The sequence below is a fragment of the Chiloscyllium plagiosum genome, chromosome 28 (genome assembly GCF_004010195.1).
Source record: "Chiloscyllium plagiosum isolate BGI_BamShark_2017 chromosome 28, ASM401019v2, whole genome shotgun sequence".
Taxonomy (NCBI): domain Eukaryota; kingdom Metazoa; phylum Chordata; class Chondrichthyes; order Orectolobiformes; family Hemiscylliidae; genus Chiloscyllium; species Chiloscyllium plagiosum.
Genome location: NC_057737.1, coordinates 48,421,646 through 48,434,546, shown reverse-complemented (window position 1 = coordinate 48,434,546; position 12,901 = coordinate 48,421,646). Strand labels below are relative to the sequence as shown.

Genomic DNA, 12,901 nt, shown 5'->3' with positions numbered 1-12,901 from the left:
CCCTGAAAACTATGGGCAATTTAACCCACCGACTCCCACAACTATGGATTACACCTCTTCCCATCCTACCTCCTGCAAAATTAGATTAGATTAGATTACCTACAGTGTGGAAACAGGCCCTTCGGCCCAACAAGTCCATACCGACCTGCCGAAGCGCAACCCACCTATACCCCTACACTTACCCCTTCACCTAACACTACGGGCAATTTAGCTTGGCCAATTCACCTGGCCTGCACATCTTTGGACTGTGGGAGGAAACCGGAGCACCCGGAGGAAACCCACGCAGACACGGGGAGAATGTGCAAACTCCACACAGTTCAAAGGCGGGATTTGAACCCAGGTCTCTGGTGCTGTGAGGCAGCAGCACTAATCACTGTGCCACCGTGCCGCCCTAAATGCTATCCCGCATTCCCAGTTCCTTCACCTCCGCCATATCTGCTCCCAGGAGGACCAGTTCCATCACAGAACACATCAAATGGCCTCCTTCTTTAAAGATCGTAATTTCCCTTCCCACGTGGTTAAAGATGCCCTCCAATGCATCTCATCCAAGTCCCGCACCTCCACCCTCAAACCCCACCCCTCCAATCACAACAAGGACAGAATCCCCTGGTCCTCACCTTCCACCCTACCAACCTTCACATAAACTGCATCATCCACCGACATTTCCGCTACCTCCAAACAGACCCCACCACCAGGGATATATTTCCCTCTCCACCCCTTTCTGCCTTCTGCAAAGACCGTTCCCTCCGTGACTACCTGGTCAGGTCTACGCTCCTCCAACAAGCCACCCTCCTGTCCTGGCATCTTCCCCTCCCACCACAGGAATTGCAAAACCTGCGCTCACACCTCCCCCCTCATCTCCATCCCAGGCCCCAAAGGCGACTTCCACATCCATCAAAGTTTCACCTGCACTTCCACACACGTCATTTACTGTATGCGTTGCTTCCATTGCAGTCTCCTCTACATTGGGGAGACTGGACGACTTCTCGCAGAGTGCTTTAGGGAACATCTCTGGGACACCCGCACCAATCAACCCACCGCTCTGTGGCCAAACATTTCAACTCCCCCTCCCACTCTGCCAAAGACACGCAGGTCCTGGGCCTCCTTCTCTATCGCTACTCCCTCACCACCCGACGCCTGGAGGAAGAAAGCCTCATCTTCTAACTCAGAACACTTCAATGACAGGGCATCAATGTGGACTTCACCAGTTTCCTCATTTCCCCTCACTCCCCACCTTACCCAGTTCCAGCCTGCCAGCTCAGCACCATTCTCATGTCCTGTCCTACCTGCCAACCTTTCTTACCACCTATCCGCTTCACCCTCCTCTCTGACCTATCACCTTCATCCCCACTTCCATCCACCTATTGTACACTTAGCTACCTTCTCCCCAGCCCCAACCTCCCTCCCATTTATCTCTCCATCCCAGAGGCACCCTGCCTCATTCCTGATGAAGGGTTTTTGCCCAAAACGTCGATTTTCCTGCTCCTCGGATGCTGCCTAACCTGCTGTGCTTTTTCAGCACCACTCTAATCTTCACTCAGATCTCCAGTATCTGCAGTCCTCACTTTCGCATCACAATTTACCATGGGCAATCCACCTAAACTGCACATCTTTTGATTGTGGGAGGAAAACAAAGCATCTGGCAGAATCCCACACAGACATGGGGAGAGGTTATGGAGACAGGGCAGGAAAGTGGAGTCAAGGCTGAGATGGGATCAGCCATGATCATATTCAAATAGTGGAACAGGCTCGAGGGGCTGAATTGCCTATTACTGCTGCTAGTTCTTACGTTCTTAGGAATACAAGTCGCTTGTTTGGCCATTTCACAGGACAGTTACGTATCAACCACATCACTGTAGTGTGGAATCATGCGAGATCAGATCAGGTAAAGATGGTAGATTTCCTTTCCCAAGGACATTAATGAGCCAGTTGGAGTTTTACGACAATCGATAATTTCATGATCACCTTTATCTTTCATTAGTAAATTTAAACTCCATCAGCTGCCCAGATCACTTGCTCTATGGAGAGGCTGAACAGGCTAGGGCTGTTTTTCCTAGAGCGTCGGAGGCTGAGGGATGACCTTATAGAGGTTTATAAAATCATGAGAAGCATGGCTTGGGTAAATAGACAAGGACTTTTCCCTGGGGTGGGGGAGTCCAGAACTTGAGGGCATAGATTTAGGGTGAGAGTGAAAGAGTTCGAAGGGACCTAAGGGGCAAATATTTCACAGAGGGTGGTGAGTGTATGGAATGAGCTGCCAGAGGAAGGGGTGGAAACTAGTACAATGACAACATTTAAAAGGCATCTGTGTGGGGATATGAATGGGAAGGATTTAGAGGGATATGGGCTGATTGCTGGCAAATAGGACTAGATTAGGTTAGGATATCTAGTTGGCAGGGACGAGTTGTGCCGAAGGGTCTGTTTCCATGCTGTATTTGGCTCTATTTGGATTATATACCACATTGTTACCATACCATGGGGACTACTTGTCTAAAATCAGAGGGGTTTTGGGGTGATGAAATGACAGCATGGTTAACAACATTTCAGACTTTTCCATCAGTGTTATTTTCAAATTATTTCCAACGTCCCATTTGTTTTTGTAGCTTTAAAAAAGTTAATTCAGAAATCATTGCGAAGCCAAGTTGTGACGACAGTTGAAAATAAACAAGGCAATATTTAACTACAGATGCCAAATGATTTATTCAATGCTGGAAGTGTTCACTTTGTTACCCAGAACAGCATTAGGTAGCAGTAAGCACGCACACATACTTGGATTCTGAGAGTGGTTAGTGATGGAGTTGCACATTTACAACATAATAGCTCACAATATACCCACACTGCTTCTTCACTGGAACAGAACTTGTAACAGAAACGCACAATCTGCTGACTGCATACTCCCAGCAAATTGTAGGCTGACACTTTTTACTAGAATTTTGCTGACCAGTTTTTCCATTAATTTGACCCTTAGCAGTTTGTGGCAGAGAAGCTCTGATCTGAACAATCACACTTCCTTCAGATCTATCAGTACGCTTGCACAGATATCTTTATTTAACACTAAAGATGATACTTGTGACTATTGAGTTAATAGGAATGATGTGATGTAAAAGCTGGTAATGAGAAGGCTGCAGTGTCAGATTTGTTGACATGAAAACACAGAGCTTTCACTAAGCTGACATAGCTCCCCCACTGCCCTTAAATGAACCATCAAGTAATTCACTTCTAGTAGGGTTATTACACACACAACCTTTCACTTACACCAAAATTGTTATTAATTAAATCAATGTTATTCAAATTCATTTTTAATATAATAGCTGCAATCTTGAAGTTAGGGAAGCTATAGTCTATTTCAATAATAGACTAAAGGCATTTAGAATTTTGAAGAGGCAGGTTTGCAAGTGCAAGATCTGCTTCTACAGAATCAATGTAGAAAGCGAGCAGAGAAGCTCAGTACTTCCCTTTGTCTTGATAATTAATGCACTCTCATGTGTATAATACAGTCTTAGTATATGATCAACTGATACAGGGCTATTTGCAATGAAACAACTATGAAGCAAAGCAAAAAGATTGCAAATCAAATCATGTTTAGTCGATGAGCTGTTTTTCACTGCTCATGGAGGAAAGTAAAAACCGAATTTCTTGTGTAAAGATGCGTCAAAGGAATACAGCCCCAAACTCTCCCTGCTTTGCTGAAATAAAATACTGAACTACACTGGCGTGGCCCCAGGTAAGGCATCTAAGCAAGACTTTATCCAAAGACAGAACTGCTAGAGTCCAGTCATTCAGCACTGCCCTCAGGTCACCCAGAACTTCTGCTTCACTGCCACATATCCCTCGCATCAGCGTTCTCATGGAACTTGTGCAGATGGTCAGAATACCTGCAGAAAGGAAAAGGACAAATCACTGGCACTGAGAATATTCACAGCACCACACAGAATGTTCAGCATTGACTGAAGCTGCAAAGGGCAAATATGTAGCAACTTATTAACATCACTTTTAGATACTGACCAACGATGAATACTTCAACATTTGTATAAAATATAAATAAATACGTAAAAATGTAAATGTACATTGATGTCAATAATAATTTGTAAACCCACTAATATATTTGGGTGAGAATAGCCAATATTGTTAACATTGCCCAGAAGAAACAACTGAATCTTTCTTGCTCCCTCTCACACACACTCTCAAAATAAATCCCATTGTTGAACTGTATGAGAAGGAAGACTTCCATTTCCTCAAAACCCCTCAGGATATCTCAATATGCTTTGCAGCCAATTAAATAGGTTAGAGGTCACTATCTCAATGTTAGGTAATATGGTTGGTGATTCGTGCACAACAAGCTCCAACAAACAGCACTGATATAATGCTCAGATAGTCTATTTTCTAAGTGGCGCTGACTGAAGGAGGCCACCTGGCATCTTGAATGAAAAAGTGCAACGTTGCCACCCAAGTGGATAGGGTTATTAAGCAGGCATATGGTGTGTCGACTTTCATAAGCAGGGGGATTGAGTTTAATAGCCACAAGGTTATCCTGCAGCTCTACAAAGCCCTGGTTAGACCACACTTGGAATACTGTGTTCTGGTCACCTCATTATAGGAAGGATGCGGAAGCCTTATAGAGGGTGCAGAGGATATTTACCAGGATGCTGCCTGGACTGGAGGGCTTGTCTTATGAAGAAAGGGTGAGTGAGCTAGGGCTTTTCTCATTGGAGAGAAGAAGGATGAGAGAGGACTTGATAGAGGTGTACAAGATGATGAGAGGTATAGATAGAGTGAATAGCCAGAGACATGATAGCCAGGGAAAATGGCTATCACGAGGGGGCATAAGTTTAAAGTGACTGGAGGAAGGTTTAGGGGAGATGTCAGAGGTAGCAGTGGTAGTCGAGTCAGATATACTACAGACATTTAAACAACTCTTGGATAGGCACATGGATGATAGTACAATGAAGGGTTAGTTTGATCTGAGAATAAAAGGTCAGCTCAATATTGAGGGCTGAAGGGCCTATACCCTACTGTACTGTTCTGTGTTCAGATGGGAATAACAGTGAGGCTTAAGAAAGGCGGGAACCAGTGCTCTGCAGGAGGAGATTCTTGAGTGGTGTGAAGCAATGGAGAGGACCAGATCCTCAGGCTGCACAGTGATGAAGTGACAGCCAGAAGAGAAAAGACCAAGATTCATCCTGTTGACTTCTACCATTCTCATACCATGGAAATGGAATTGTTGGGAATTAGCAATCAATTTCTACCAATTAGTTTGCAACAGTGAGAAGGAAAACTCCAGCACTGGTCAGCTTGGGAAGGTGGATGTCTGGGATTTGCAATGCTTTTGTCAGTGTCTCCTAAATTTAATTCATTGCATGATCTGCCCTCTATGTGCATGCTGCAATGGGTGCTGTACTTGAGGGAGTTTGAGTCGAAAAGTGTGGTGCGGAAAAAGAACAACAGGTCAGGCAGCGTCCAAGGTGCAGGAGAGTCAATGTCAGACATAAGCCCTTCATTAGGAATGTTTGGCTCAGAACATCAGGCTTTAGCTCCTCAAATTGGATGGGCTGCCTCATGCTGCAGATGGAGAAGGAAAGAAATGACTGGATGTCATTGGGGAAAGGGACATTTACTGTGTTTGAACTCGAGCAAAGTGAGAAACTACTGAAATGTAGATAAAACAACCTTCATGTGGAATTGGTAATCTTATGAATGATAGGAGAGGTCCCTTACTTGCTGTCATTATAGATGTTCTTTAAGGATCAGGCAGTGCATAATGTCAGCTATTATAAAGACTGGACTATTTCAGAGACATTTATGAAAATTGAATTTATTGGGAAGAGGTCAAAATCAGAGATAAAGATTTTAAAAGATCAGACATTAATTTAGAAGCAAAATACACATGAACAAATGCTTCAATATAGTGAATAATCACAGAAGGCTTCATCAGCAAGAAAAGGAACATAGATCTATGTAATTCAATGGTCATGACGCACAGACTGACACAAATGATACTATCAGAACAATACTAGTACTGAATATTGATCTGAAAAGGTATTTTCAGATTGATATCAAAGTAATTCAATGAAACCAGACTCCAAAGCAATTGGACTGTAATTGCCCTCAGCTTACGAGTCAGAAGAGGGAATGCACATGATAAATGGAGCACAGGAAAAGATCCAGGAGTTACAGAGATTGCATGACTGAAAGCTGAGACACTGCTCAGATTATTTTCTGGAAGTGCTGCACGCAGTTGTAGTCACCTAATTAAAACAAAAATCAAACTCAGGACGTGGATGTCAATGGCCAATTATTGTCCATATCAAGGTGTACCTGAGAAGCTAGTGGTGAATATGCCTTTGAATCCCTGGGGTGGTGTAGTGAAGGTCACATAATGTTACCAGGTGAGGTTTCTTGGATTTCGATCCAGGATTGTGGGTCTACTTCATAGGATCAAACAGTACAGAACATGCTCTTTGGCCAACAAGTCTGTATTTAGCCTTCAGGGCGAGCAGAAAAGGTTTCATTCAAAATAGCTGGCAATTGCACCACGAGGTTTTGATTTGGAGGCGCTGGTGTTGGACTGGGGTGTACAAAATTAGAATTCACACAACACCAAGTTATAGACCAACAGGTTTATTTGGAAGTACAAGCTTTTGGAGCACTGTCCTTCATCATATCAATCAGAAATTATCTTTTCAGATAAATATTCAGTACAAGTATTACTCTGATAGTATAATTTGTGTCAGTCTTTGCGTCATGACTATTGAAGTTACATACGTGTATGATCCTTTCCTTGCTGATGAAGCTGCCTATGATTATTGATTCTATTGAAACATTTTATTCATGTGTATTTTGCTTCTAAATTAACCTCTGATCTTTTAATTACACAAAATCCGTCAACTCAGCACTATCCTCTTGAACTGTCCTACCTGCCAATCTTCCTTCCCACCTATCCGCACCACTCTCCCCTCCGACTACCACCATCACCTCTCACCTGCGTTAACCAACTGCCTTCCCATCTACCACCTCCCTAGCCCTACACCCTACCCTTCTACTTATCTCTCAGTCACGTTCCCCCACCCACATTCTTGATGAAGGGCTTATGCCTGAGATGTCAATTCTCCTGCTCCTCGAATGCTACCTGACCTCCTGTGCTTTTCCAGCACCATTTATCGACTCTGATCTCCAGCATCTGCAGACCTCACTTTCTGCTCCTTTCAAATAAACCTGTTGGACTATAACCTGGTGTTATGTGATTTTTAACCACGAGGTTAGGTTGAGGAAGTTGGGGCTCTTTTTACAAATGTGGAAATATTGAGGTTTCCAACTGACATTCTGAAGATAACCCGGGAAAATTATTTGCTAAATGCATACCTTTAAATCCTGAATAATTACTGAGCATCAGCAGTAAGTGAGGGAGTTGGAAGGTAATTTTCCCCAAAGGACAAGAGAATTGAGGAATTATTAAAACAGGCAAGTGGAGACTAAAACTCAGGTGAAAGGAAATTCAGGTATATTTCAATAGAGACTGGGGTTTGGGGGATTAGATTTAGATTACATTACAGTGTGGAAACAGGCCCTTCGGCCCAACAAGTCCACACCGACGGACTGTGGGAGGAAACCGGAGCACCCGGAGGAAACCCACACAGACACGGGGAGAACGTGCAAACTCCACACAGTCAGTCACCTGAGGCTGGAATTGAACCCGGGTCTCCGGCACTATGAGGCAGCAGTGCTAACCACTGTGCCACCGTGCCCCCACAATGGAGAGAAGGCAGGGAATTCATATTGATCTATGGAAAAAAGGCAGCTGTTCTGAGCTCAGTAATATTTCCTGTTCTTTAAATTTCTTAGGTTCTTTCATTAGATTTTAGAGTGACCTGGTTGGTTCTTTTTTGTTATTTCTTTCAACTGCTGTCTCTTAAAACAACTTATTCTTAAAATAAAAACTGCTGCTTATTGAAATTATTCCCATGATTTCATGATACCAACCTGCAGAGGAAATTCAAGAAAAAAAACATTTAGGAAGAATTTGAAGCTGAACTGAAATACCCAAATGGTGAAGAATTGAGAAATAAAGTGAAATAAGCTCACTAATGAAGGTTCTGGGTGTAACACTGATATGAATAAAGCAGACATTCCAAAGTGTTAGAATACTTACTTCTTTGCACAATAGGCAACACAATCTCTGCCCACACTTTCACTCCAAGCCACCTTATACAGCACCTGGAAAATACAGATAATCGGTAAAGCATGACCTTTAATGCACATACAAACAATGGGCAAATTTCAGGGTTAGATACTAAATTTGCTGACTTTAATTAGATTCTGAAATATGTTTAATCAGCATAATCTGTATCGAGAGGATCCATGATGTGGAGCTGTAGCATATGACGGATACAAGAGAGATATCTGAACAAATCACTAACACACAGGCAGTGAGAACTGGTTTGGAACAAGAACATTAATCATAACTGGCTACTGGGATTTTGCGTGTTAAATGTTAGACCACAGCTTGGGGGAATTTGCTTCACCTTTGGCAACCTTTCTGTACCATGGGTCTATGACATCAGGATATTGATCGTGCAGAATTTTATTGTTTGCGCATGGGATATGGGACATTGCTGGCTAGGCCAACACTTATTGCTCATCATGAATTGCCGCTTGAAATGAGTGCCTCGATTGGCGCATTTCAGATGGCAACTAGAGTCAACTACACTGGCAGTGTGTCACATAGCAGTCAGCCAGGAACACTGACAGCGTGTCACATAGCAGTCAGTCAGAGACATTGGCAGTGTGTCACACCGCAGTCAAATAGGGACACTGGCAGTGTGTCGCATAGGAGTTAGATAGGGACACTGGCAGTGTGTCGCACGGCAGTCAGATAGGGACACTGGCAGTGTGTCGCACGGCAGTCAAATAGGGACATTGGCAGTGTGTCGCACGGCAGTCAGATAGGGACACTGGCAGTGTGTCACATAGCAGCCAGCCAGGGACACTGGCAATGTGTCACACAGCAGTCAGATAGGGACACTGGCAGTGTGTCACATAGCAGCCAGCCAGGGACACTGGCAGTGTGTCTCACAGCAGTCAGATAGGGACACTGGCATTGTGTCACATAGCAGCCAGCCAGGGACACAGGCAATGTGTCACACGGCAGTCAGATAGGGACACTGGCAGTGTGTCACACGGCAGTCAGATAGGGACACTGGCAGTGTGTCACACAGCAGTCAGCCAGGGACACTGGCAGTGTGTCACACGGCAGTACGGATTGAGAAACTGTTAGAGAAAATGACGTGGTCATTAACTAGATATACTGATGTAACAGATCTGTGGAGTTTGCAAATCTTCAAAATACAAAATGAACAAACACACACAATAGTCAGGATACCTGCTCTCAACCATGAACTCAGTGGGACTGAGTTAATACACTATGTCATCAATGAAAGTTTGGAAGTTTAAATAAAGTCATTACCCTATAAATTACTATTGAATAGGCCGGTGCACAAGAGCAGCAGCTGAATCTGGAATTACTATGGAGGTACGAGATTACAGATGATTGTAGTTTTATTGCCCCACTCTGTATTCAATTGCAGTTAACTTAGCACCACAATATTCTGTTTTACAGAAGCCTGAAACAGTGTGTTCTGTTCTGTCACTCTGGTTTCTAATGAGTTCTGCTCTGTAATACCAGCAGCAATTATGCTCTAACTCTCTGCCCTATTGCATTGGTACATCTGATTGATTGTAGCACCAGTACAGACACCAGCACTGTGAAGTTTAATAAAAACCCACTTACAAGAAAGACCAGGCAGTGCAGCAGCACTGTGTAGAAAAAAGCAATAGTGCGAGCCAACTTGTTAGAAAGGATGACACGGCCCTGAAATTAAAAAAAAAAGGCTTTATAGAGCTTTCAAAATAAAGAGGTCCAATCATTTTAACAGCTGAAAGTGAATTGCACTCACCATACTCAGAGTAGCTTTATCCCAGGGGCTGAGACTCAGATATCGGCGCTGACGCTCCTAGATACAGTACCAGAAAAGCGTATAAGAGACCAGACAGTCACCAAACACTTCTATCTTTTATTAAGGAGTTATTTTCAGTTGGGATTGAACTATTAATAATCAAGTGACATATTTCTAATTCACACTTTGTAGGTAATTTGTAAAGGTAGGTAATATGAACTTTGAAGATTTACACACACTTTTCTTGAAACATGACCAGGGTCATTTCACAGCAATGAATTTTGAGCACCTGCAGTATCGTTTGAGAAAAAAATACTTCAACAGTATCCAACTCGCTCAGGGCTACAACAGATGTAGCTAGCACCAGCTCCAATCCAATTCAGTTTCATTACCTGCTCCACTATGAACAGGCAGCCTTTTATAAAACACTGACTTGGCCTCAGGCATTGTGACAATTTTAGGAGTATAAGACAGGGTGAAGAGGAGACTTACTGATCTGTACCTGGGATGAGGGATTTCAGTTGTGGGGTGAACTTGGAGAAGCTAGTGTTAAGGGGAGATTTGATACATATACAAAATTGTGAATGGTTTTATTGGAACAATAATGAGGAATTGCTTCCATTGACAGCAGAGGATACAGATTTGAAGGCACTGGCAAAAAGAACATGAGGTTTGTTTTCCCAATTTTTAAAAATACGCTGACTGGATGTGGGCATCACTGGTGGTGCTCCCATGTATCTGCTGCCCTTGTCCTTCTAGATGGAAGTGGTTGTGGGATTGGAGGGTGCTGTCTAAGGAACCTTAGCAAAATTCTAGATGCATCTTGTAAATGGCACACACTACTGCTACTGTGTGTCAGTGGTAAAGGGAGTGAATGTTTGTGGATTGGGTCTTAATTAACAGGCTGCTTTGTCCTGCATGATATCAAGCTTCTTGAGTACTATTGGAGCTGCATTTATATTGACAAATGGGGAGTTTGCCAACATATCCTGATTTGTGCTTTGTAAATGATGGACAAGCTTTGGGAAGTCAGAGCTGAGTCGCTGTCTCTACAATTCCTAGCCTCTGACCTGTGGCTTGTAACCACTGCATTTACAGAGGAACCCTGATCATCCATCATTTGATTATCCAAATTTTGGATTATCCAGCAAGATCACAAGGTCCCAATGCTTGGCTAAACTATGTTATCCAGCATTCGATTAACCGAACAAAATATTCCCCGTCAACATCCTTCGGATAATCAAGGTTCCTCTGGATATGGCAAGTCCAGTTAGTTTCTAGTCAAATGTAATGTCCAGGATATTGACAGTGAGGGGTTTCACTGATGGTGAATTAGGTCTGGAGGAACTATCCTGAGCTACCTCACCCAACAAGCTAAAATCAATTACGTTCGGGCCCTCTGTGGTTTGTTCTAGGTGATGCTGGCGAACAAATGACAGAAGCTCAGATAAACATTTCAATGACACCCTTGCTGCTTGGAATTAAGGTTTAACATTCCTCCCAACACCCTAGAATTAAAATACTGGCAAAAGCGAGGGGTTAAAATCAGTCCTTCATGAAATAGGACAAGCAGATTGTAAACCATGGGTTGACTGTAGAATCATGTTTGGTTTTCACAGGAATCAGTTACTTTCCTTTATAACTGTAGAAAGTAATGGAACTGACAATTAGGCTCCTGCATTTCCCATGGTAAAGCAAAGTGGCTATCTTGTTGGAAAGACCTACCTTTCTGCTGAAAGAGGCAAAGGGATCCAGGCGCTCTTCATACTGAGAGGAGTAACGCAGCTCAGTGTCATCACTGCTTGCTCCCTGCAAAATCAATAACATCAGGAAATAAGGCATCTGTTAATCTGCATTCCTCCAGCTACATTATCAATAATCCACAGAGGTTAAGTCGCTTGTTCATTGTACAGTATTTCATCGGTTGTTACGCATTTCTGATGGGCTGAGACTGTGAAATAAGCTACATAAATGTTGACTCTTTCTTACACCTATCAATCATCTACCCAATACAACAAACAAAGATGGATGAATTACCTGTCTTAATATTTCAGAAATTGTTTCAATTTTGCTTCTCTTGCATTGCCATATTCTTCCCTGCAACTCCCCATACCACCCTAAGGCTATAAATTGTCACCTTCTCCAGGGTGCATGGCACCAATCCATCCAACCACATACCAACAGCTGTATTATTATTTATTGATCAATAATATACAATCTTTAATACTTAATATTGAACCATGTAGCTACATAGAACTGCTTTCTCTATCACCTGTGTTTGGCCCAGTTCTACAGAATTTCAGCTAATATATGTTAAACATATGGAGGAAGCAACCACAAAGATAGCACCTCCAGACAGAATGAGAGATTAGCATTTTGGAAAGTGGAGAATTTGGTGCAGTGAGGGAAGAGCTGCTGTTTTGGCTGTAGATGCAGTGGGCTGAGAATGGGAGACAGAGAACAGTAGTCATAGAGAAGTACAGCACAGAAAAATGCTTTTTGGTCCATTCTGCTGTCAAAGCAACTATCTAACAATTGCTTGACCTGTCTACATCCCTCCTTGATATTACTTTTGCTGCTTGCCTTCCCACCTATTTTTGTGTCATCTGCAAATTTAGCGATAATCTTCCATCATCCAAGGCATTTGTATGTACGGTAGATACTTGTGCCCCAGCAGTTGTGCCCCTATGGCACTGATCCATTGGTTGTAGTTTGTCATCCTGAAATTGGCACCTTTACCCCTAATGTCTTGTTAGTTAGCCAATCCTCTCTCCATGCTGACGTAATGCACCAGGCTCCACCCTCTCTTACCTTATTAAGTGGCTTTGGGTGCAGTGCCTTGTTGAACGCCTTATGGACATTTACTGGTTCCCCTTTATCTATCCTGCCTGTTGCCTCTTCACTGAATGCTAGTAAATTTGTCAGGCATGGTTTCTTCTTCATGAAGCCAT

The 12,901-nt window shown here is 43.1% G+C and overlaps 1 protein-coding gene across 2 annotated transcripts in view; it reads right to left on the bottom strand.

The window, feature by feature from the left end:
- Nucleotides 1–2,675: 2,675 nt before the first annotated feature.
- LOC122564179 (protein CASP-like) overlaps nucleotides 2,676–12,901 on the bottom strand; it is a 601,305-nt gene continuing 591,079 nt past the window's right edge. For both annotated transcript variants that reach the window (XM_043718861.1, XM_043718862.1), the window contains 5 exons: nucleotides 11,676–11,759; nucleotides 9,951–10,007; nucleotides 9,785–9,865; nucleotides 8,147–8,211; nucleotides 2,676–3,875 (listed from right to left, as the gene is read on the bottom strand). In XM_043718861.1, coding sequence (XP_043574796.1) covers nucleotides 3,815–3,875; nucleotides 8,147–8,211; nucleotides 9,785–9,865; nucleotides 9,951–10,007; nucleotides 11,676–11,759 — 348 coding nt within the window. In that variant the 3' untranslated portion in view covers nucleotides 2,676–3,814. The remainder of the gene's footprint in view (nucleotides 3,876–8,146; nucleotides 8,212–9,784; nucleotides 9,866–9,950; nucleotides 10,008–11,675; nucleotides 11,760–12,901) is intronic.